This window comes from Crocuta crocuta, unplaced genomic scaffold, assembly GCF_008692635.1.
Source record: "Crocuta crocuta isolate KB4526 unplaced genomic scaffold, BGI_CrCroc_1.0 scaffold126, whole genome shotgun sequence".
Classification (NCBI taxonomy): domain Eukaryota; kingdom Metazoa; phylum Chordata; class Mammalia; order Carnivora; family Hyaenidae; genus Crocuta; species Crocuta crocuta.
The window spans coordinates 5,026,932-5,051,186 of NW_027531000.1; the positions used below are offsets into that span (position 1 = coordinate 5,026,932).

Consider the following 24,255-nt stretch of genomic DNA (forward strand, 5'->3'; position numbering starts at 1 on the left):
TCCAGCCCCAAACACCTTCTGTTACCTTTAAAAAAAAAAAAAACAAAAAACCTGCCGCAAAGGCCCCGTGGACTTCATGGACCAGGCTGCTGTGAGACTGTTTTGCCTTCAGCAATTAACAGTCCCCAAATTTCCAAACAGTGGCGGAATGAAGAGGCTTCTATTTGTAAAAAGTGAAGTCACACGTGAATATGGGCAAACACACAGGTAAAGAGGGGAAAGCGGCCCAGTTTGCCTTTTTGGTTTCATGTTGGCAGTTTTTTTCTTTCTGTAGTTTGCAAAAGGAGCAGAGCTGGTATTTGTTTATAAAACACTGAGAGAAGAAAGGCTCTGGATAAACACAGACTCCGCATTTTAAATAACATTTGAGTTCCTGAATGAGGTATGCCCTAAACTCCTAGGAACCAGGTGTGACTCTGACATGTAGGCCAATTTCAACACTTACCTGAAAGGTATCCAAGTGACTTCGGTAGGAAATCAAGTTAGTGATCTTGTGAGACTTATATAGTTCCCAATTTGGGCTGCCCTGGAAATATCATAAAAGTAGGCACATCGTGTAAAAATGTAGTCTAAAGGCCCATTCCAAAGTAGAAATGCACAACTGCATAGAGAAAAGGAGATGAATGGTGTATTTTAAATCCCCAGAAAGACCTTCAATGTGATACCAGCTAGACTATCCTTTATCTTCACTCCCTGGACCTATCTAAGGGACTCCAAGGTTAAGAGGGTGGATGGCCTACCTAATTGTTCCAGAGAAAGTTCAGCCTCCTGTCCACTGCTATGCCCTGGGTGAATACCCAAACGCCAAAGCCAAGACTCTTGACCAAGGATTCCTTAAAGTTTTCTGATGACCACAGATGGCTCATACTGGTAAAATGCAGTCAGAGTTCATTTCTACCACTCTAGGAGGAGGCTGGGGAACAAATGAGGGAAAGCCACAATGAAAGAGACACTGAGATTTCAAGTTGGCAAAGAACTTAACTGTCACCTTGACAAGTGGTCTTCAACCATGGGAGGGAATGAAAAGCACTCATGAAGGCTTTTAAGCATACCCATGCGTGGGCCCTATCCCAAGATTCTTATTCAGCACAGTTCAGGAATCTACCTATGATTTTAAAAAGCTTTGAGACCTAGATCTTGATGATGATAAAAAATTATATTAATTCTGATGTGCCTCTAGGGTTGAGAACCACTGACTAATCTTTTGTAGATAAGAAACTGAGACTTATAGAGGTAAGTCACTTTGTCAAAATCAGACATGCTTGGATTCAAAAAGCAAACAGTGGAGAAAATCTGCATCGGCGTGTGATTGAGCACAGCCGGAGGGTCCCCTGTGGAAGCAGTGCCATTACATCGTAGATTCAAGGGGATCCATTTACACTGTAGACATCCTACGTCTATTTAACTATTGATAACGTATCTATAGATCTATAAGATGTTTTCTGGCAGATGGTGGTGGAGTGCTTTGATGTAATCAAGTCAGATATATCATGAAAATACTCTGATAGATTGGAGTCAGGGGTCTTAAAAGGATTGCTTCCATTAATTCCATACAGTATGTGGAATGGTCTAGCAAAAACCTTGGCAGCTAAGTCTGTTTTACTCTCATATGTGCTGCAGTGTGTGGACAGATGTGAGACCAAGAAGAGAGAAAAGAAGAAAAGTTGGGTGTTAGGTGGTACCACTGTGTGAGTTAGAGAAAGATGCCCCTTCTTCCAAGTAGACGCAGGTATAGTCCCACGTCAGGGTGCAAAGCTTGGTAAATGATGGGTAGACTGCAATCCTTGGTAGGCATTCCCTTCAGGCAACTTTGTTCAATGAAATGCAAGATCATATCTGGTCATCTAATGCAGAGGGTCAGCAAATTACAGCCCAAATCTGGGCCACCATCTGGGTCTGTAGAGCCCCTGAGCTAAGAATTGTTTTGATGTTTCTAAAGAGTTGAAAAAAAAACTCAAAGGAAGAATGTTTCGTGGCATGTGAAAATTTCATGAAATTCACGTTTCAGTGTCCACACAAATTTTTATTGGAATGGAGCGTGCCCATGATTTATGTCTTGTCTATGGCTGCTTTTGCAGAGCACATATTGCCAAAGAAACAGGATGGCCCTCAGAACCACAAGTAGTCACAATTCGGACCTTACAGAAGAAGGTGGCTGACCCCTGGTCTACAGGAAGAGAAGAGTTAACTATTAAGCCAAATTCCTTTTGTAAACTTAATGAAAAGTTCCAAGCAAATATGGCAGGTGAAATAGTTTCTGTATACGTACAAACTTGAAACTGAGACGACAGAGGAAGGTCAACTTCATTACCTAGCCACCTTGACAGTACCTTTAAATGTCATCAATCAGCATGTGCCTTGCATGACTTGCAAGGGCTCATTATAAATTATAGCACACGGGCCCCTGACACAATCCAGGGATTGTAACAGGACTCTGGTGACGTAATGTGATAAAGGAGATTTCTCTGTACAGCTCTATACGGCACAGAGCTGGAGAATTTCCAAGAAATCTAATTTCCAGAGTGCCACCTCTGACTATTCAAGATAATTCTACCCAAGGCACCAGGCATCCTTGAGGAAAACTTTATCTTTTCTGGAAATGCTTGTCACTGGATGTCGTCCTCGAAAATATAAATTTGCAGCTATTTTTTTTCAATGAGACAGACTAAATCCAGGATGTAGATTTTCCAATTAAGACTCTTTTTAAACATCTGTTGGTAGGCTGCATTTAACATTAGTTGTGTGAGCAAAGCACAATTTGATTAGACTGTCTGAAACCAAGCCAAAGTCTGCAAAATAATAGCTCAATTAAACTGTGTTTTGCTTTCATTTGTCTTAGATTTTCCCGAGTGTGAGAGAGTTGCAAATAATCAAGTAAACCAATTCCTTTCAAAATGAGAGATTTCGGGAGATTTTCTATCTTCCCGCTCAGTTCTGGTAATAATCTGTTCCATCTTCGCGATGCTTCGCTGAACTTAATCTTGACACCAAATACATTTCTGCACTTTGCCTTTGGTCTCCTTTAATCGTCTATACTTATGAATTAAAGCTCTATGTCATTAATATTACACCTTAAACAGATTAGAGAATAGACAGAGGCAAGCACAGAGCGTTAGGGCAGTCAAACAGCAATGCAGGAGCTTTCTGATTCTTCCTCTACACTTGGCAAGGTTCATGTCACCAACCCTGTGAAAGACCTGGACAGAATGACACTGGATTCTTTGAATGCTGTGTTTCTGCTCTTGAAAGGTTCCTTGGGATTTGTGAATCTGAGACCAGCCTGCAGCCTTCTCCACTAAAGCAGCATCAAACTTTCCTTTCTTCCTGGCTGACCTATTTCTCTCTCTCATTCGTTCATTTATCACCTGCTCATTCACTAATTCATGAATGAAAGCGGCGGCTAGGGATCGCCTCCTTGAGCCAAGCAGGGTGCAGAATGCCACAGCTTCAGCGCTTCAGATGAGGAAGGAATGCCTCGGCTGTGAAGACGAACCCAGCATCAGTTCATACAAGAATTCTGAGACGACAAGGACAAAAGAAAGACCAGGATGGGAATTTCAGAAGGGCGTGACCCTCATTTATGCCAACAGTGACGCGTCGAGGAAAATCGAGCTCCACCAAGACTATGCTGTTTGCAGTAGTTGCCGGGATGATGGCGGCAGCAAACATTTGTTAGGTGACTAATTTGCTGTGTGCCAAGCACTGTTCTAGGCTGCTTACAGACGCAACCCAGCTCATCTTCTCAATAGCTTCGTAGGACAGACACTCTGGTGATCCCTATTTTACAGATGAGGGGCCAGAGGGTCTTCCCATCAAGTGAACTGCACCACACGTGTGAACCAGAAGCACAGGGCACTCTTCTACAACACAGACTTGACCGGCGACCAGTGGCAAGTGAAGTAAAATATAAATTGGAGTTTAACAGGTATTCTTTTTCCCTGTAAAAAGAGTCTATACAGTTATGGGAAGAGCTCACTTTTCTGAGAATTTACTATGTGCCTGGCGCGGCGCAAGCACTTTTCGTGCATTAATCATTTCACGTGCACCGTCACCTGCAGGTAGGTGAGGTCATCAGCTACAATCTCTAGATGAGAAAACAGAGAGAGAGAGGGTAAGTTACTTTTCCAAGGTCACACAGCAGTTAAGGGCCCTAGGACTTAAACCTGGTGGCCTCACGTCAGAGATCGTGCTATTAATCACGATGTGACCCCCGCTCATGGTGCTCTGAAACACAAATCTCCGAAATTCTCGCCCACCTGGCCAAGTTCACACGGTGAGCCAGTGGATGAGATCCTGTGCCTTTAAAGGCAAATTGCCCCTCATTTGAGATCATGCACTGTCACAGTTTCAGGATAAGAAGACAATTTGCTCAGTCTCAGGTAAGCGTACAGGGAAGACCACAAAGCACATGTTTAATTTTAGGTAATATGTGAATAGTTACCACTGGATCTACCAACCTTCCCAGAAAAAAAGTGATCCCAAGTACTTCCCCACTCGTGTGTGGGATCAAGAGACTATGTCAGCGAAGTCTACACCAAGCTGGGCAGGTGTGGGCGCATCTATCACCGCTTCCCGCTGCGGTGCCATGGCAGGCATGCCTAATCAATCACGGCGATCCTGCAGAGGCCATCCTCATTCTCGGATCCTTCAAACAGCATTCTAGGCAAGACCACTCTGTATCTGGATCAAATGAAACCTCTTTGTGTGGCTGGGACTCTTAATTCTGTTTCTAGAACTTGCAACAATTCCTTTACGCTATCCAGTAACTAATCAGACATAGTTTCGCCGTCTTATTAAAAGTGGCCTCAGTAGGTCTGATGCAGCAGTTCTTCCGCGTAAAGACAAAGGAATGCCTTGGCTGTGGGTCCTATGTCCAGAAAAGGTCACAAGGAACCCGCTAGGCTACGGAGATGGAGGGCAATGAAAAAGCAGCCTGGGACAACACAGCAGAGAATTTAGATCAGGGAAAACATAGCATATCACACGGGCTTGTAGTTTCCTTTTGAAGAAAACAGAGATATAATTCTCTCGGAGTTAAATTCAAAACACAATTTAATCACCAGGGCCTTCTGTCTAAATGGCAGGTGACAGAACAAGCAATATTTACAATCCTGGATTTGGGGGACTCTGACGTGTTATCCGACGGGCTGGACCTAGAGTCACCTCCTGATGCAAGGAATCAAGGCTCTGAATCTCCCTCTCCCGCCCCTCCTCCCAGCGAGACGACTACAACCTTCTTCTCAGGATATCTAATTTAATCCACAGCGAGAATACTAAGAAACTAGACAAAGGCAGCCCAATTTACACGTGGTATGGGAGATGAGAGAGGGCCACTGAAAGCTTTTCCACAGGAGAGGGACACGGCATTTAGGGAGAACAGGAAATACGCAGGAAGAACAAGTGATGCTCTGAGGGGCCAGAGGAGGCAGGTGTCACCAGAAGGTGTGAAGTCTGGAATAAGGTGGCAGCAGGGAAACACGGAGGAAGGGATGGACAGAAGAGACTGAGTGGAAGAGAAAATGGCAGATCTGATGACAGATAACGTGGTAGGGATGAAGGAAATTAATAAGTCAATGATGACTCATGACTCTGACTAATAGAGCCTGGTGACAAAAGTGATCAGCTGCATTAGAGATAATTGCAGTTGCTGTCATGGTGAGTAGAGAGGCACAGACAGATAGTTAGGAAGGGTACCAACAGGCATGGACTCGCGGGGACAAAGTTACGAGGTCGGCCAAAGCCAACGGACACACTACTGGAGAAGATGAAGGGAAACGAACCTTGGGGGACGGTATGAATTTGTCTTCCGGAAGACAATTGGGAGACAGCAGGAAAACAGCGTGGGGACCGCGGGTGGGGTTGGGGGCTGGAGTACCGCACTGAACAAGTCTGAAAGACAGCAGTTTCCAGAAAGCTGGGTTGGCCAAAGGTTGACTTAGCCATGAGGAAATCAGGTTGAGGTGAGGATGGAGACATGGCCATTGAATTTAGGGACCACACGCTTCAAGAAAATGAGGAGGGGAAAAAAAAAGCCAGATATGGGGGAGGCGAGGGAGGAAAATGGATGGTATAAAAAAAAAAACAAACCAAAAAACAAAAGTGAAGCAGCAGGCAGAATTTTCAGGTTGCAAAAACTTGGTAAGCAAAAGGAGCTGGTGAGGGTGGCTGGGAAGGATCTAGTCATCTAAAGTTTTTGAACGACCCATATAAAATCCACATCCTACCATGAACACCGATAAATGCTGGGCTCTGTCTGCTTGAATGTTTACCAAATTTCCTCAGTGGGATGTAACATAAAAAGACAAGGGCTGGTACTCTTTGCCCAGTCGTGCCCTGGCAGCTTTCAGTTCTACTACTTAAGTAGTTAAAAATCTGTTCTTTTGATGCAGGGGGAAAGGTTATGGATAGAAGGGAGAGGGCCTAAGCCCTTTAGAAATGACTGGTACTCTGTCTCCATAATTTACCGGGCAGTAATTTCAAACTCAAGCAATCCCAAAAGCAGGGTGGCTAAAGTCCACCCCGAGTTCAAAATGGGATATGTTCTCTTTAAAATTTTGAGAGCGACTAAATATGACAACCATCTGATGTATGAAAATTATTCACAACCAAAAACAGACAGTCTGGAAATAGCCAGGATGACTTCATTTAGACAGAATTACCCGAATCTGTTTCTAATATACACAGTACACATAATAAATTTTTACAATATGACAAGGAAAACAAACTTAATAAAAGTTCCCGATCTTTTGTTACACAAGCATGCTATATCCATGCTATGTTTATAATAGTTTGCTCATGATATCACAGCTCGGTAACAAAGGCCCAAGCAATACAAAAACAGTTACTAGGCATGACATCAACTCACAACTACCGTAATTACATCGGTACACAAATTTCCCAAACTGTACATTTTCCAAGCTGCTTCTCAATTTCAACGGCTGCCTTTAGACAATTACTTGCAGAGTTGTCTGCAGACTTTGAGTAATACCCGCCTTTCTTCTCTCTTTCCCAAGCGTCATTTCCCTTTAGAAAGTGCATATTTCAATTACAAGCACTATTTTTCAAATATGCCCATAAACATATGTCCAAATTAGGAGACAGTGTGGTCTAGTGGTTAGTGACAAGCATGTGGCATCAGCAACTCTGATTCTGTTCCTTTCGCTGTCCCTGTTTGCCAGGGCCAGCAGCAGCTCAGTGTGAGGGGGCAGAATGCTCTGGATGAGGGCACACACATTCCTGAGCCAGACTACTGGGGCTAGAAGAGCCCCAGCCCTGCCCCTCGTTGGCTGTGTGGCCCTGGACACCTTAACTTCTCTGCCCTCCCCCCTACCTTCCTCATCGGTAAAATGGGAATAATAATAGCACTGATTCCCATACGGTTGTTGTGCGCAGTTGGCTCCTAGCAAGTATAATTTGACGTGCCTGCTGTTTAATATTACTCTTCCATTTCTGGGACTCAGTTTCCTGTTGGAAAACTTGGCTTACGTGATCATGACCCATGGTGGACCGCGTAATCTGTCTACTGTGAAGATGAGGATGTCGTCTTGGTCAGGTTACGTCGATACAGTGAGGTGCAACGAATCAAGTCTGAATGAATGAATGAATTAAATCCAGAAGTTCTGGAATGCCCAAGAGCTACAGAGGTGAAAATATTATTTGGTCGGAAGTGGTTTTTCATCCTATTTCTCTAATGGCTTTGCTTTCATGTTCCCGCAGCTAATGTTGATAAATACCTCCAAACCAATTGAAATAATAAGCGTAGGGAAAAAGAGATATTGCCTTGTGATTTCAGAAGCATATTTCTCTAAGGACCAAACTTTTCGAGTCCATCCCACATGCAACCTCTGTCTCCACTGTGTCGCACGGTCAGTTGGCTTTCCCCACCGGGCAGGGCGCCAGGGGAGTGCGAGTACCCCCATTGTCACTGCCGGTTTGTGGTGCTTACACCAAATGCTGTTATTCTAGGCTTCAGGAAATTTTCTAACCACTGGACAGGGTCCAATGCTGTGTGCTAATGAGTTTCAGATTGGAAGACTTCACTGTGCATGTGTCAGAAAAGTGCCATGGTTTATGGGGGGGGAGTGGGGCAGGGAAGAAAAGACACACAAAAAAAGAGAAGAAAAAACAGTAGTTAAAAAATGCTGGCTACTCAAATTGACAGGGAACATGACCTCTGCACTTCATCAGAAATTCCTGCAGACTTACAAAATAAAGGAGTTTGCTTTTATCACACACTGTGAGACTCATATGGAAAAATGGAAAACACTACATCACTTGACCTCGGCGTGCCCCCTTTCAACCACAGACGAATATTGTGTACAAAAATTCTAAATCAACTTAAGATGTTCCAAAAAAAAAAAAAAAGCTTTAATTTTCTGCGTTAGACTTGATGACTACTATTTTGGTTTTTGAGATTTTGCTCAGAAGGTTCACAAAGGAAAAGGACTCCTAATTCCAGGAAGAGCATTTTATCGCTTTGGGAATAATAATGTGGTGGCCTCTGTCAGGCAGGCACATCATTGTCTCTACTTCCGAAAAAAATAACAAGCAAGTCTCACTTACCCAGGTTTGAAAGTCACCCAAGACCCAATCCTGATTATTTGCTTACCATTAACAGAGCATTAAGACCAATTTCAAACAACTTAAGGAAAGGGCAGCCATCTTTCCTTGGTGATTCACTTCTCCGGAAAGCTTTTTCTTTCTTCATGGAAACCCACAGACTTGATATCAAGATTTCTCATTGTGTTACCACAGTCTATCAAAGAAGAATCCTTTCTTGGGAGAGTCTAACTCACAGGACTTTTGGGTAATGAGATTACATTAAAAATTTTTCTTTTGTTAATTTTTTTTGTTGTTTTTTTGTTTGTTTTGGGGCCACATTTAGTACTGGCAACTTGAAAAATCCAAGCCTTTCACATCCTGCAACTGTCACCAACATTTTTTCAGACGATGTCAATAAAATTGATTGCTTGCAGTTCTGAATTCTGCTCTGCCCATGGAAACAATATAATTTGTTTTAAAGTATTTTCGATGGGGGCGGAAGAAGAAACTGAACCTTAGCAAGTCTATCCACAACATTGGGGTGGGGTAGAGAACAAACCAGAAGCACAGTAAATGGTCTGAATATTACGGTCTGCTGGAAACTTTGACAATTCCTGATGTAGAAACCCTTAAACCTTAACTGTTGTGCTGATATGTCTTCCTGTCAGATATGAATGATGTTTCTGGAACATTAATACGTTCATTAAATTCTAACTCCCTGTACTTAAAATATTCTGTACTTTGGCTCAGAGGCATCTTGACAGCTTTGTTGTAATCATGTATGTGAGGCCCCCAGACTACACAGTCGTGAAGACGCCTCATACCTACGTCCAATCTGTTGCTTTTACAAGTTTAATCTAGGTATTAAGGCGCTGACTGTGGCACCATGTCGCTTCGACATCTTCAACTCAGTTGTAAATCATAGAAACCACTATGGGTGGCGACAGGCTCCCATGATGCCCAGCAACCATGCATACATCTAACTCCCTAATCTGTAATACGACAAAATACGGCTTTTTTTTTTCCCTTTCTCCTTTTTCCGAAGCACAAGTGGACGACCAGCAAGGGTCCGACAGTGTTATTCCTAATTACCTTTTTTTTCACTCTTGATCCTGTGGCTCTCATAATTAGTTACCTGGGGCTGCAATCCAATTTGAAGTGATGACAAGAAAGTGATCCATGAAAAAGTAATAAGTTAAATCCAATTTCAGCCTTCCTCTAATTAAATGCACATAGAACTAATGAGTCCAGCCCTAGCGTTTCAGTGATAATGGTAATTAGCGAGGTGGGAGTCGCTCTCTTTTTCAACACTGGAGGTGTAAACCACAAGGTAAAATGGTAGGAGCACTCTTAATTACATGTGTCATTTTGTTAGCAATTTACACATTTTTGACCAGTCAAGTATGTTTTTTTCCCTGCCCCTCCCCACCTCCTAGCCCCAACAATGATTATAACATACCATTCTGTGTTCCAACACACGAAAGCTCAGAAGAGCACTTCAGACTTGAGAATGACAAGTAACTTTTCTTCGCTGTTGCTCGCCGCTGAGACACACACACGGACAGGGCGACAATTAGGATAATTACCCAGGCCTTAGTCCTCTTAATTGAAATCCAGATATTTACAGTGGAATAGGATTTTGTTGGTTTGGTTTTATTTTTGCTTATGATATGGGAAATATAATAATCTGCTTATTTGTGGCAAACAGGGCACTCAGTAGATGCTGAGGAAATATACATGGAAGGGGCAGCTATAATCAGCTTCCTGAAGGCATACGGGTGGTCTGTGGTTCTAGAAAAAACCTGGTCTCCCACCCTGGTGCTACACCTGTCGTCTGTGTGCTCTGCAGCAAGTCAAGTAACTTCCGTTAAGTCTTACTTTTCCGCATCCATAGCACAGTAAAGTGATGTTCCTAGGGGCGCCTGAGTAGCTCAGTCGGTTGGGTGTCCGACTTGGGCTCAGGTCATGATTTCACGGTTCATGGGTTCGAGCCCCGCGCTAGGCTCTGTGCTGACAGCTGGGAGCCTGAAGCCTGCTTCAGATTTTGTCTCCCTCTCTCTTTCTGTTCCTTCCCCACTCACGCTGTCTCTCTCTCTCTCTCGCTCTCAAAAATTAGTAAAAATATTTAAAAAATTAAAAAAATGGCATTCCTATACCACAGGGTAGCTATGGGGATGGTTCACATTCAGCGCATACTAAATGTTAATTATCTTTGCATACAGTGACATATGCATATGGTGACAAAGACATGCTTACATTTAAAACACTAGCATGACACTTGAATTTTAATGCTTAGATATATGTAAGGTGACCATGTAATTCATGTCCAAACTAAGGTACTTTCAAAGAGTGAGAATTTTTAATAAATACGCACATGCAACGGGCATACACTAGGGATATCCTGGAAAAGACCAGGATATAGGATCATCCTAAATACTAAAGCTGAACCGGCAAAAATGAGCTAACTGATTATATTACAACTCAGATCAGAAATTCAGAGGCAAGGACAAAACACACTATTTTATTATCTACTTTACTAAAAAATTTTTTTGGGAGGGCACCTGGGTGGCTCAGTCAGTTAAGTGTCTGACTTTGACTCACGTCATGATCTCACGGTTTGTGGGTTCGAGTCCCATCGCCTCTCTCTCTGTCCCTTCCTTGCTCTCACTCTCAAAAATAAATAAATGTTAATTTTTTAAAATTTTTCTTAACGTTTATTTCTTAACAGTTGTGCTCAGAGCATGAGCAGGGAAAAGTCACAGAGAGGGACCCACACAGAATCGGAAGGAGGCTCCAGACTCTGAGCTATCAACACAGAGCCTGACGTGGGGCTCGAACCCACGACTGTGAGATCGTTATCTGTGCTGAAGTCAGACACTCACCCGACTGAGCCACCAAGTGCCCCAAAGCATACTATTTTAGAAAAAAAAATTCTGAAAGCAAGAGTATTTGGCTTGGGTCACGGGATGGACTTCTTGAGGTTCAGGAAATTCTTACCAGTGAATACAAAATTCTGTGAGCCTGTGCATTTTTCTGAGGGGAGGGGTCACTGCTTCTATCCTATTTTTAATGGTGTGTGTAATCTGAAAGGCATATTAACCATTTTTAAAGCATCATTTGTATTTTATTGATTCTTATCAAGATCGATTTTTTAGGGGTTTGGGACTCTCCAAAGTCGTGTGATCACAATGACATCTTACAAGGCATCCAAATTTCACCACTTCCTTCAATTTCATGTCAGAGATGCCGATTCCAGACAACGTTAACTTTAGACATTTAAAACAATTTTCGCCTCCTTCTCCTGAATTATATCCACTTCTACTAATTCCGTGTGCAGGAGTATTTTTTAAGGGTCAGTATTTCAAAAACCATTCCATTTCACTATCTGCAACATAAAATTGTAGTTTCCTTTAAAGGTTTCCTCTTACCCATTTATTCCTTAGTGGATAGCGTGGAAATGATATGAGGTACTAAGATTATATGTGGCATTAATGCAAAGCAAAAATGCTGCTTAAAGCACGTTTTATATAACGGCAAATAAAAATGCTAAAAGCGAAAAAAAAAAAACCACCTGCTGAATCTCGTATTTTAACCTCCTCTACCTCAAGCAGGAGTCCTCATTATAATCGTGAGCTTCCAACGGGACGATGCGATTCTACTTCCAGTGGATTTCGCTACCCTTCCTTCCAGGGAAATGGCCTCCTGGATGAGGGGCTCCTAAATGATGTCACCTTGGGAGGGAGAGGACAGGCAGGAGGGGAGCGTCTCAGATGACTGGTTTCAAGTTCAAATTCTTTACAGACGGCCTGAAACTGTGGTCAGCTTTCCGCTGTAAGCAACACACAAGGTTTACTTTCTTTCCTAACTTTAATGCTGCCAGAATACACATGTACTTTTACTTTCTTAGGAGAAAATGTGTCATTTGATTTCCTTCCAGTTTATGTACTCGTGCCAACAACTAAAATGCTTAAAGAACCAAAATGAATTACTACCCAGAAATGGTGGTCAAAGTTCCAAAACTCAATCAATAAAATTGCTCATCTACTCACAAATTAATCTTCAGCCAGTAAAGTTACACGTTTTCAAGGTTACGAGCACACCTGCACCATTAAGCATTTACTTCATTTGTTCAAGCAATCTTCAGAAGCATGTAAATATTTAGAAAAGCAAGTCGACTATTTTTACCCACATACAATTTTCTTTTTCTGCAACAAAACCTTGCTAATTCTTTGGCAACTTCTAAGCATCCTGAGGGCAGGGTCTGTACCCTTGACGGTCTCCTACGTACATAAGCATCAGCAGGGTGCCGTGTGTGTGGCGGCGGATCCAGAAATGCTCACCAAGTCATCTCTAATAAATTCAGGTCATCCTCATCCTGAATTTACCACGGGGCCAATTTTCAATTTTCATTTGTGTCATTTATTAAAAGAAAAAAATTTTGCAAGGCAGCTCAAGAGGCTAAATAAGGGGCTGTTTAGGTTACCGAGTAGAATGTTTTTTAAGAACATCAAAAGCAGTATCTATACCAATTAATGTCTTCATTATATAAACCACACGTCGCCCAAGAATGTGGCCAGCTCCGACTTCGGTCTGTACGTGTAGCGGGAGAGAACGTTTCTCACTCCTATTTACTCTCATCATCCTGAAATTAGTCCAAATTGCTGATGTTTGACTACATTTTGTGATCTCTATCGAGTAACCACTCAGAGCCTCCTCTAACTTTCCATTCTCTTTTGTTTGTTATCATCAGCCTGTGAAACTAGAGAGCACTGCCAAACATAAAGCAGAGAAGTGTGAGATATGCCTAAAATATAAGTCACAGTATATTTGGGGATTTGGGTTTCTTTTTTTTTTTTTTCCCCTCAAGCAATCAGTAGATCAAATTCTTGTTCCCTGTCAAGCCTTCCTCGATGCGGAAGATCTGAAATTTGCTAAAATAGGTCTCTCGGTGTGGTTGTGAAGGGTATGCACAACAGAAATGAACCCTGGTAAGATCTGTGATAGGATTTCCCTCTCATTTGAGAGCCCCATTGGCTGGGGTGCCCCAGCGAGGACATGGGATGGCAAGGGATCTTTCTGAAGGTTATTCCTTCTGTGAATCACCGAGTCTATATACGTACTTTCATAAGGAGGTAATACACCGTGTGACCTAGGTTAGTAATTCCTCCTTTCTGTTTGTAGAAGGTCAGCCAACCTAATAAAGCCTGGGGAATTTGCATGACCCTACCAGGCAGCTGACAAGATGTAGCCTATGATGCACACGCACGCACACACACACGCACACACACACACACGCACGCGCACAGTCAACCTACTATTTCCCCCCCCAATCAACTCTCAAAGCTGGTCTAAATTCTATGCTTGTCAACTCTCCCACAGAGGGGTGGGAAGGGACTCAAAACATCTTATTTAGCAAAACCAGCATTCAAGATGGCCCCCTCGCCCCACACTTTTTATACAGACTGAAGTGCTCAGCAGAATGTGTTAGGTTGGTTTTGACACTGTCTTTGCCAAGAAAAATGAAGCTCTCTGTATCATACTCTTCTGGTGGCTGAAAACCTTATAACGGGCAAGAAAAAGAGCCCTCAAAAGGAAATCCCCTGAAACTTTACTTCATATATTTAGCCCTAAAGCAACTTCGTTCATCTTGGAAAAGAAGTTACCTAAAAATGCCATATGTCTTTAAAAAGCAAGTATGAGGGAATATAAGTCTAGTATAAAAAAAAATTACAAATGATCTTCAATCCTGAAGAGCAGTGCATCAGGCAGACTGTGTATGTGTGTACTTTTTAAAATTATTCCTAACCAAAGCTCTACTACGTATAAGATTCCCACCTCCGCCCAATAATATATTGTCATTTTTCCAATGCACTTGAGGTCTGATAAATTCAAGACGACTAACGGTATTTTTAAGGCGGTTAGAACTCCAAGAGGGAGGCCAAAAGAATGGACAGTCATTTGAATCACTGAGTGACAGGCTGGGCCAGCTCCCTGTATACATTAATAAATTAGAATTTTAATTGTGTCTCTGTCTGCAGGAGATGCCCCAGCACTTTAATATGTACCAACAATTGGCTATGTTCTGGAATCCGCAATGTGGCCTCCGCCGCTGACCTCTGAAACACAATTCCCAGTCTGACTACGGAAACTGTTCAGTTTGATCCTTTCAACTTATTTGAATCCTGACAAATAAGCTCACAGCTGAAAGGTCAACACAGTCATATTTCATCCTCCAGAGCTGTTCTTAAGACATCTGCACAACAAAGCACTTCTTACGGCACCTGACACGGGACCTCGACGGCACTGCACCTCATTAAAAATGTCCCCAGCACTCACACGCGAGGAAAGGCCGACAGAGAGCCAATGGCGGTTTACGACAGAACTACCTGTGTCCTTAACTGTTAGTCAACAATACATGGTGTCACCCAACTGTTCCCATAAAGTGTTACTTTACTGTCGAACTTGCTCTAGACAGTGACGCTCTCCCAAGGAGACGTAGTCGAAGTAGGACTTGCTCCCCAACGTCGGTCAGATCTTTGCAGGATAATCTGGGAACTGGTATTGCTTCATTCTGGTCTGAGAGAAGTCAACACGAGCTAGAACTTGGGTGGACCTCGTGATCAAAGTCGCTCGTGCCAAATTCCACCCGGCAGCTACTGCTGACAAATTCCATCCCCAAGTGTCCCGTGTGGGAAAGTCCTACTTACTTCCTGTTCTGAGGATGTCCACTCTCGGCTACATGAGTAGCTGAACCATGGAGCACCTACCAGTGCCCTGTCTTGAATGTGAGTATCAACACCCTCTATCGAGTTTCTTTGAAATATCTGCTACAATTTTCAGCTCCAAGTCCAACATTCCAATTAGATTTTTACAAACCCACTTCTGTCCCGTGCGGCTCTGCCCTCAACGCGCCTGAAGTAAGAAGCTGCTAAAACAGTCTTTTCTGAAATCTTTACGTAAAAATTGCTTGCCATTTTTTATGAATGATCCAGAAAACATCCACTAAAGAACAGTGTGTATTATGCTGGCTACTAGGTCACTAGTAACTGGTTACTAAGTATATGAAAAGCAGCGTATCTGCCTCAGCCCTACTAATAGTTCTTGACCCTATGATACGTTGGGGACAAATGATTCCGTGATGTGGGTGATCTTCCCTTGGACTATAGGATCAGTTAAGCAGCATCTCTGGCCTCTACCTACTAGATCTAAGTAGCACCCATGCCCCCGTGAGACAATAAAAAAATTGTCTCTAGACATTGCCCTTTGTCCCCTTGGGGGGGTTAGTCTGCCCCAATGGAAAACTACTGCACTAACAGTGCATGTGCCGCATTTCTAGCCCCATCATGAAACAATGAGGTGACCTATCCTGGGTACCAGGAACTTGTTCTCCTTGGTGCGACATGGTGCCTCTTAAGCAGCCCACACCTACCACCACGCTCCCTCCTGTTACATCATCTCATTAGGAGACCCTCCTCCCAACAACCGCGCTTTTGATTAAATAGTCCTTTTTTCCGAAATGTCATACTCTGCTGGTAAACTAAAAACACATCTTCTGCACAAGATTTTCGAACAGGATTGGCCACCCCTAACACAATCGACTTCTGAATTGCTTTTCGGCTCTCCCAAAGTGTATAATGTCATTTTTTCTTTAAAAAAGAATTTTCACCTGAAGGGCTGGTTGTTTGTCATTCCTCTTGGGGGATTTTAATCCACTAACTTGCTGCTGCTGTTGCTGCTGAAGGAGTAGCTGTCTTGCCACTTGAAGTGCCTGGAAGGGAAAATGGGAGAAACACGTTTGTGTGAGTACCACCCATGTGGAGGGCTTCTTTTACATACAGGAAGACTCTGGGAAGGACACTTTGGGACGGGATCGTGACTTTTGCAATCCTGGGTGCATGAAACAGCAGATGAAACTTCCCATTGGTCTAAGTTAGAAAACTTTCCACACTTTGTTGACATTTTCCTTGATTTAGTCAGTTTCACTGACCCTTCCTTAGGCAGAGCAATCCATCTAAGCAGACACTACTTCCACATAAAACTTGAACCAAGAATGAATGGGACTCGGAGGAAGGGAGGCGGAGAGGCCAAGGAGGACCTGGGCAAAAGACAAAGTCTTAGGGGACAATAGGCTCTTTTGGGAGACACCTTTATCCTCCAATTTTTCTTGGGGGTCCTTGGGAACTTAGGTCAAAAGTAAGACTTTGGTCCCTTTTAAGCCAAAATGAAGAGGAAAAACTAAATGGTGAACCATGCTATGGATAAAGGTATTTGAGAAGTGAGATCAAAGCAGGTAAGATATACCCAGGGTGACCTCGAAAGACCATATGTGAAAAAAAACTTAGCAAATGTGACCTCTAAGTCAACTCCGAGGGAACAGTATGTGCCTGTGAATGAAACTGATTATGTCTAATACAAAATGACTTTTTTAAGCTTCTGATGTGGGTCTTTTTTTTTTTTTAAAACAGATGGATGTTATTTTTTTTTTAATATTTTTATTTATTTCTAGGAGAGAGAGAGACAGCGTGAGCAGGGGAGGGTCAGAGAGAGAGGGAGACACAGACTCCGAATCAGGCTCCAGGCTCTGAGCTGGCAGCCAGCACAGAGCCCGACGCGGGGCTCGAACCCACGAACCGCGAGATCATGACCTAAGCGAAAGTCGGACGCTTAACCGACTAAGCCACCCAGGCGCCCCGATGTGGGTCTTATTTTATTTATTTATTTATACTTGGGGGGACTTTTGGGGGAGGGAGAGGGAGAGAGGGAAAGGGATAGGAAGAGGGAGTGGGGGAGAGAAAGAGGGGGAGGGAGAGGGAGAGAGGAGGGGAGGGAGAGAGAATCTTAAGCAGGTTCCACACTAAGTGCGGAGCTCAATGTGGGACTTGACACCTTGACCCTGGGATCACGGCCTGAGCCGAAATCAAGAGTTGAATGCTTACCTGACTGAGCCACCCAGGCGCCCTTATGGGTGGTTTTTATTTAAAGGCAGAGATTGGAGGACAAATATGAACTGGGGATAAAGCAAAAGGAAAATAGGAGAGTCCCCCCAAGGGCAGAATACAGACTGACCAATTTTTCTGAAAAGTTCAAGTAAGGGAAGTGTCATCAATAAACCCTCCTGAGGACATTTACTGTCAAAGAATTTGACCGAAATAATAGGTAGCCGCACCTTTCCAAAAAGGGCAGCGGACCAGCAACAGAAGACTGAAGTTTGCAGACACCGTGCTAGAAAAATCACATGCAAAGTTAGATTATTGGAGTCAATTTGGCGGAGAGCCAAGAATGTTCACGCGCAAGGTATGCCAGGAATGTTCATTAATGACGTGCTTAGAGTTTAGAGACAAAATGGGATTTCGTGGGGCTTACATGAATAAAAATTTCTTCAAAGTCACTAATTATTTGTGCCTAAAAGGAGATGTACACACCGATGTGGTCAATGTATCAAATGGACCTGATACTCTAAGTCTTAAGAGGTGTGCATGCGGGACTTAGGATGGCAGGGTGTTCCTCAAAGAGAAACAGAGGCTTCATTTCTATAAGAAAATAATGTATATAGTTCCAAGAAATGTGACAGTGATGCCGTGGAGTGGGGGAAGGGGAAGGTGTCACGGAGGTCCCTATGTGTTGAACTCAGAGCAAAGGGAAAAGGGAGTGGCCATGAGGATCACTGTTCACGATTACAAACGTTCCATCAGCAAGAGTAGTACTTCTCTAAGGACGATTTCACCGAACTGAGCTCATAGCTATACCACTAAAACAAAGAGTATTTTAAAGACATTTTGTAAGGTTGGGCGGTACCTCTGTGTAAGAAGGGAGGTAATGAGACAGATGCACAGACAAATGGGTGACAAAGAGAAGATCTTGGGAAAGATACCACCTTCCGTCCCACCTCCCTGCCCCGCCCACCCCCTTGTCCCAGGGAGGATCCTGCCTACTGAACTCCCCAGCACCAGCCCCTTCAGATGTAACGTACGGGCTACTGCGTCTGGGAAGGGAGAGACTTGTTCAAGAGAGCCTGCCTCGAAGGGCCTCCAGCAGAGAGGCTGTCTGAGTGGGGCATCTGGAAGCCACGATGCCTGGGAGAGATGCCCGAGACTCCAACCTGCTGTCTCTGAGGAGGCTTCACCATCACTGGACTCCGGGTTTCCTGGTCTCCTTGGAGACGCTCAGTACATGCGTAGGTGTAAAAGTGGGCAGAGTGAGGATTTCATTTATATCATATAAGAAAAATAGTCCCCTCTGCAAGGTGCCTGCGGGAGCAGAAGCCTCTCCTCCTACTGTATATGTTCCCTTAACTATTTCACATGAGGGCTTTATAGCTTTTTCATGTAGGAAAGGGCACCGCTACATATGTTAAGTGCTCACTTCAGAGTTCCTGGAGTAAGAATGGACGGATCAGCAAAGCAGGGTCTGGCCGCTAGCCGGAAAGGCAGAGAGAGGAGCCATAGATGACGGTGAAGAGAGAGTGCAGAGGAAGGTATGTTGGGGAAGAGTAAAAAGGTTAGGTGCACTGGATACTCAAACAGAGCAAGCAAACAAAGGTCAAGCGACGAAAACTCCAAACTCACTAATATGTTTTAAAATGATTTACCATGTTTCACTGAGTATTTGGAGGTGTTCCAATTTTAAAAATGTTTATTTATTTATTTTTGAAAGGGAGAGATGGAGAGAGACGGAGACAGAGAGAGAGAAAGAATCTCAAGCAGCCTCTGCGCTATCATTGCAGAGCCCAACTTGGGGCTCGACCTCATGAACTGGGAGATCATGACCTGAGCTGAAATCTAGAATTGGATGCCTAACTGGCTGAGCCACCCAGGTGCCCCAGGTATTCAAATTTTAACTAACCAAATCTCAGAGAATTTGTACAGTTAACTCCTCTCTTNCACCACCACACCAAACTATTCTTAAGTTTTCATTAGAACATTGCATGGTTTAAGCGAAGGACTCAAACCTAAGTATTTAATGACTGTTTATTGAGTTGGCGCTATACATTTCAAAATTAGCTGGTGAAAGCCTGGCAATTATTGTGCCGGTTTTAAGCAAAAAAGTCATGTAGGTGTGTAGTATCTTTTTTTGGACCCAATGTGGAGCACACAAACGTAACCAGTCACGTAATGAACTGCAGCTCCCTCATGGCATTTCGTACCGAGCCTTGCTAGAGAAAGATAATGAAAGACAGCAGCACAGGGCAGAAAAGGCTGAGGAACTTGCAGGAACACACGGATATCTGAGTCAAACTACCAAAGAGAGAAGGCTAAAGACGAAGGTATGTGCAAATTGGTTTTCCAAATTTTATTCTCAAAATGAATGCGAACAGCCAATATAATTGCAAATATTTGGGATGGAGAGGCAACACAAGTGCATATTATTCACCCCCATCTGACCTGTAATGAGCTGCCCCACCAGAATTCCCTGGCCTTATCGAGATCATGGAAACAAAGGTTGAACAAAGTACTACATCTATTCTCCCCCGCCCTCAAAGCAACTGAGGTCTCACCACGCATTTTTTTAAGTTTATTTATTTATTTTGGGAGAGGGAGAAAGTGTGAGTGGGGATGGGGACAGAGATAAAGGGAGAGAGAGAATCCCAAGCAGTCTCCACGTCAGCACGGAGCCAGACATGGGGCTCCACCTCAGGAGCCTCTGATTTCATGATCTGAGCCAAAATCAAGAGTCAGATGCTTAACTGACTGAACCACCCAGGTGCTCCCTCACCTAGTATTTTAAAACAATTTGTTAGAACTTAAAATGCTGTGAAATCAACCATCAAAGGGCACTTCTTTTTCTGATTTCTATTGTGTATAAATCACTGTAATCTAGATTTTAAATGGTCATAAAAGGGAAGAGGAGTAAGTCCTTAGTGTATAGGAGTACACATATAAGAATTATCATATTAATATGAATTGTATTATGCCATTTGTAATATGAATCTCTGGTATCTACCACCTGTAGGAAGTAAAATATGTTTATTGTCATGTTCATCGTTGGTCAGTGGAAAATTTGGAATGACTGATGGGCTCCCCTTTGGAAGATGCACCAGAAACCTACTGGGTTCTCACACATACTTACTCGATAGCCATTTTCCCCTGTCACATCCATCAACATGAAATTAGTGTCCTTCATCTGAGACTCCACTGCCTGAACCTCCACTGCCTGAACCTCCAACTGAGGAATGAGGATGGACTCTTGGTATTTGTGTAACAGCATCTCAGTCACATATGGAAAGAAGTCCTTTAAGATACTCTGCTCAAAAAGATTAGATCCTTTGCATACAGAATAATAAGGTGCATGGACCTGTGTTTCTGTGTGTATGAGGGAGGGAGAAGACGAGAGGGTTAGAAAGGGGCGGGAGAGAGGAAGAGAAAGAGAAAGGATACGAATAAATCAAAGAGTTTATCTTTTAAGAACCAAGGATCAACTCTGACTCAAGTTCCAGACCAACTGCTAATGTAAATAACTTAAAAGGTCCCATCCCATCTCTGGAGACCTTTTACTATTGATGGTAGTTCCTGGGCTGGGTTGAGTCAACACTTCCTTTGTAAGAGATGGGACAATCGTCTGGCACTGGACAACGTGGTACTGTGCTGAGTGCTAGGCTCGGGTTACAAGAAAGACGTAGTTTGAAGATGTCATAGAGAGGGGTGGCTGATAAAACCAGGCACTTAAAGCCCAGATGCACACACATTTATTTTCCTTTAATGGGCTAAAATAAATGGCTCTGTGAGTGAACAGAGAGAGGGCTGGAAGTATGCGTGGCCTTCATCTGGGGCCTGGCCAGCTTCCCTCTCTACCGTGGATGCCACCTATGCCCTGCTCTTCACAAGGGGTTGAAGTTGCCTTTTGATCATTTCTCTACGGGCCACAACCAGCTCTGAGTACTTAGAGTCAGGGAGTAGGTACTTGGTTGCTAGTTTGGCAGGCCACACTTTTAGGCTAACTGGGCCTGGACCTTTCTGACACAGCCCCGATTCTAATGGTTCCAAATTACATCTTTCTCATCAGAGCCTTCCTGGCAAATAACTGCCATCTGTTATCGACAAATTGTGTTTCACATAAGCATGTTTACAACTTTTGAGCTATTTATAGCTGAAGTTTAGAGCAGGTGCTAATATTTTAGGAGATAGGTTTCCCCATGTTTAGCCTGTTTATCGAGGTAGCCAATGTTCAAAAACATGTTTACCGTATTCTAAGAAACATCAATAAGTTTACATAAAATATGACTTTGATATGCATGCGCACGTAGATAAAGCAAACTGGCACAAGGAGAAAAAATCCTCATACAAGTTGTTACGCAACACTCGGGAATGAGGCCTGACATAAGCACCAATCCTGGGAGGTCCTCAACAACTAAGACTAACCGTCGTGTTTTTGGTCCTGGGTTAGCACAGTATTAGAGCCCCTGGGCCGAATCCTCCAGATGATCAGCTGTTATTATTCAGCCCATGAGATGAGAATGGTTTTTACTTTAACAGTTGGAAAATTAATAAAGAAAGAGTATTTTGTGACCTGTGAAAATGACATGGAATTCAGTTTTCAGTATCCACAAATAAAGTTTTATTGGAACACAGTCATGCTCGTTTGATTACATGCTGCCTGTGGCTGCTTTTGTATCCCAGAGCAGAGGTACGTACTTTCAACACAGGCTAAAATATTTCCTATCTGGCCCCGTACAGGACAACTTCGCCCAACCCATGCCTTGGGGTGCTTTCTGTATTCTGAGATTCCCTGAAGAGTCCACTGGACACAGTTTTATAAAAACAGAGCTTGCGATCAGTTGCCCCAAATAATTTTAGAACTTAGCTGACAGGCAAGGACATTACTAATTCGCTGCTCTTAGAGCTCAAAGTCCTATGTGAGCTTCCAAAAAGAACTGGGACATGAAAACAAAAGACATCCCTGTGCTCCTCTTTCTGTGACTCTGAAACGAGCTCCAAACTCTGAATATGTGTTTCTCCTCACAGATAATTCACACCAGCTCAGAGTGAATCTCCTCAATTGGGTGTGAGGTCCCGAACACCAATAGAATGAAGGCAGCGTGCGCGAGGGGCCAGTGGAGAAAAGTCGGTTATTTCCTGTCTGCCCTGACAAGTTGTCCCGCTCCCAGCTTCAAAGGCCGCTCTGAGTCAGCCACCTTTCCTCTCATTTCTTTTCCTAGACTCTCCCCACCCCTCAAGATCAAACCTGTTTCTCAGATAATTTCCCAGGCTAATCAACAGTCTCTGTGCGTATGGGGGCGGCGGCGGGGGAGCTAGCAATAAAAAGCAGCATGGGAAGCTTAGGAGGAAAGAAGTCATGGTCTCTGTATTTCTCAACCGCCACGTGCACCTCTAGTGCCTCTAAAGAGCCTTTTCTCCCCCATAAAATACTCTGCTATCTTGCTGGAGCTCAGCAACTACCATCCTAACTACAGTGCTCATCATGGAACACAGTCTAACCATCACCTGGCAGCCAGACCTGGGGCCGAGTGTGCAGAGAAACTCGATCACCGCCTTGCTTTGGGCACCCTCATCACCCCCTGCATATGGAGTGTGCGGGTCCCTTAAAAAACGGGAAAGAAAGAAATGACAGTGGCTGATAGTACTAGATGGGTACATGCATTCATACAGAAGCAACAACATTCCGAGGCAATGAGTTCTCCAATAAAAATGCAAAAAAAAAAAAAAGTTATTTACAAATGAAACACTTGGTTATCACAGGAAACTGGAAGAGTAAGCTCATCTCATAGAGGGATTTGCCCAAGGAAAGATTCCGAGTCTTGCGATTGTGTAAATATTACACACACACAGAAGGAAAGCACTCTAACAGACCAAGTCATGTTACTAGCGTCATAAATAAAAAACAAAAAAACAACACACCTCCCCAATTAAACTTTTAATATATGGGAGGGGGTGGTAACAACCACGAAAAAAATCATCGGAGAACCGTTTATAGACTCTTTGCACTATACTTGATGAGAATGCAAATCAAGGTTGGAGCCTGAACATTCACAGGTAGCTGATTCGCTTGACTTGACCCCCCCCCTCCGGCCCCCCGCCCAGAGCAGGTGAGGCAGACAGCAAAGCCCTAGATCAGCTGGGATACTGGACGTGAATCAGTGACCTAGAAGGGAAAGGTGCCACGTGGCCTCAGCCAACCCCCGAGTTCTAACAGCTGGAGAAAGCACTGTATGCTCTGAGGGACGATCCATGATAGCTGACATTCAGACGGGGGTGGATTCCTCAAAAGGTTCCACTGTCTTTGCAAATGAGTTGATGACACAACATCTAGACAGACATGGTGAAAACTGGAGCAGAGACAATACCATGCGTACAGGCATTCCAACATTCTGTGTGTGAGCTGAAACCAAAAAGGACGGGAAATGAACAAGTCAAAGGTCCCTATAAACACCGTCCGACCTGCGCAAGGAGGAATGGCCATGGGGGTGTCATCCACAGGTGTGCGGGCGAGGAGAGGAGGCCCTGACACAGCATCCCTGTGCCACCTGGGCCACTACCATCTCTTTATCATCCCACACTAACCTGAACCTCCACCTTCTAAATCTACTTTCCAAGTGGGGCTTCCCAAATCCTACCGACTTGACTTAATGTCTCCAAGCTACACACAGGAATGTTATCACTGCTCTGACACTTGATACCTTCGTTCTTACTTTGGCTTTACTTTTAGTTTTTTGTTATTTATTTTGAAAGAGAGCGAGAGCGAGAGAGAGAGCTAGCGGGG

The 24,255-nt window shown here is 43.6% G+C and overlaps 1 protein-coding gene across 1 annotated transcript in view; it reads right to left on the minus strand.

Annotated features, from left to right (window-relative positions):
• The window catches only part of FOXP1 (forkhead box P1), a 174,610-nt gene that overhangs the window by 139,232 nt on the left and 11,123 nt on the right, over positions 1 to 24,255 (minus strand). The window contains exon 2 of the mRNA XM_077770637.1: positions 16,208 to 16,309. Within this exon, the coding sequence (XP_077626763.1) occupies positions 16,208 to 16,309 (102 nt within the window). The remainder of the gene's footprint in view (positions 1 to 16,207; positions 16,310 to 24,255) is intronic.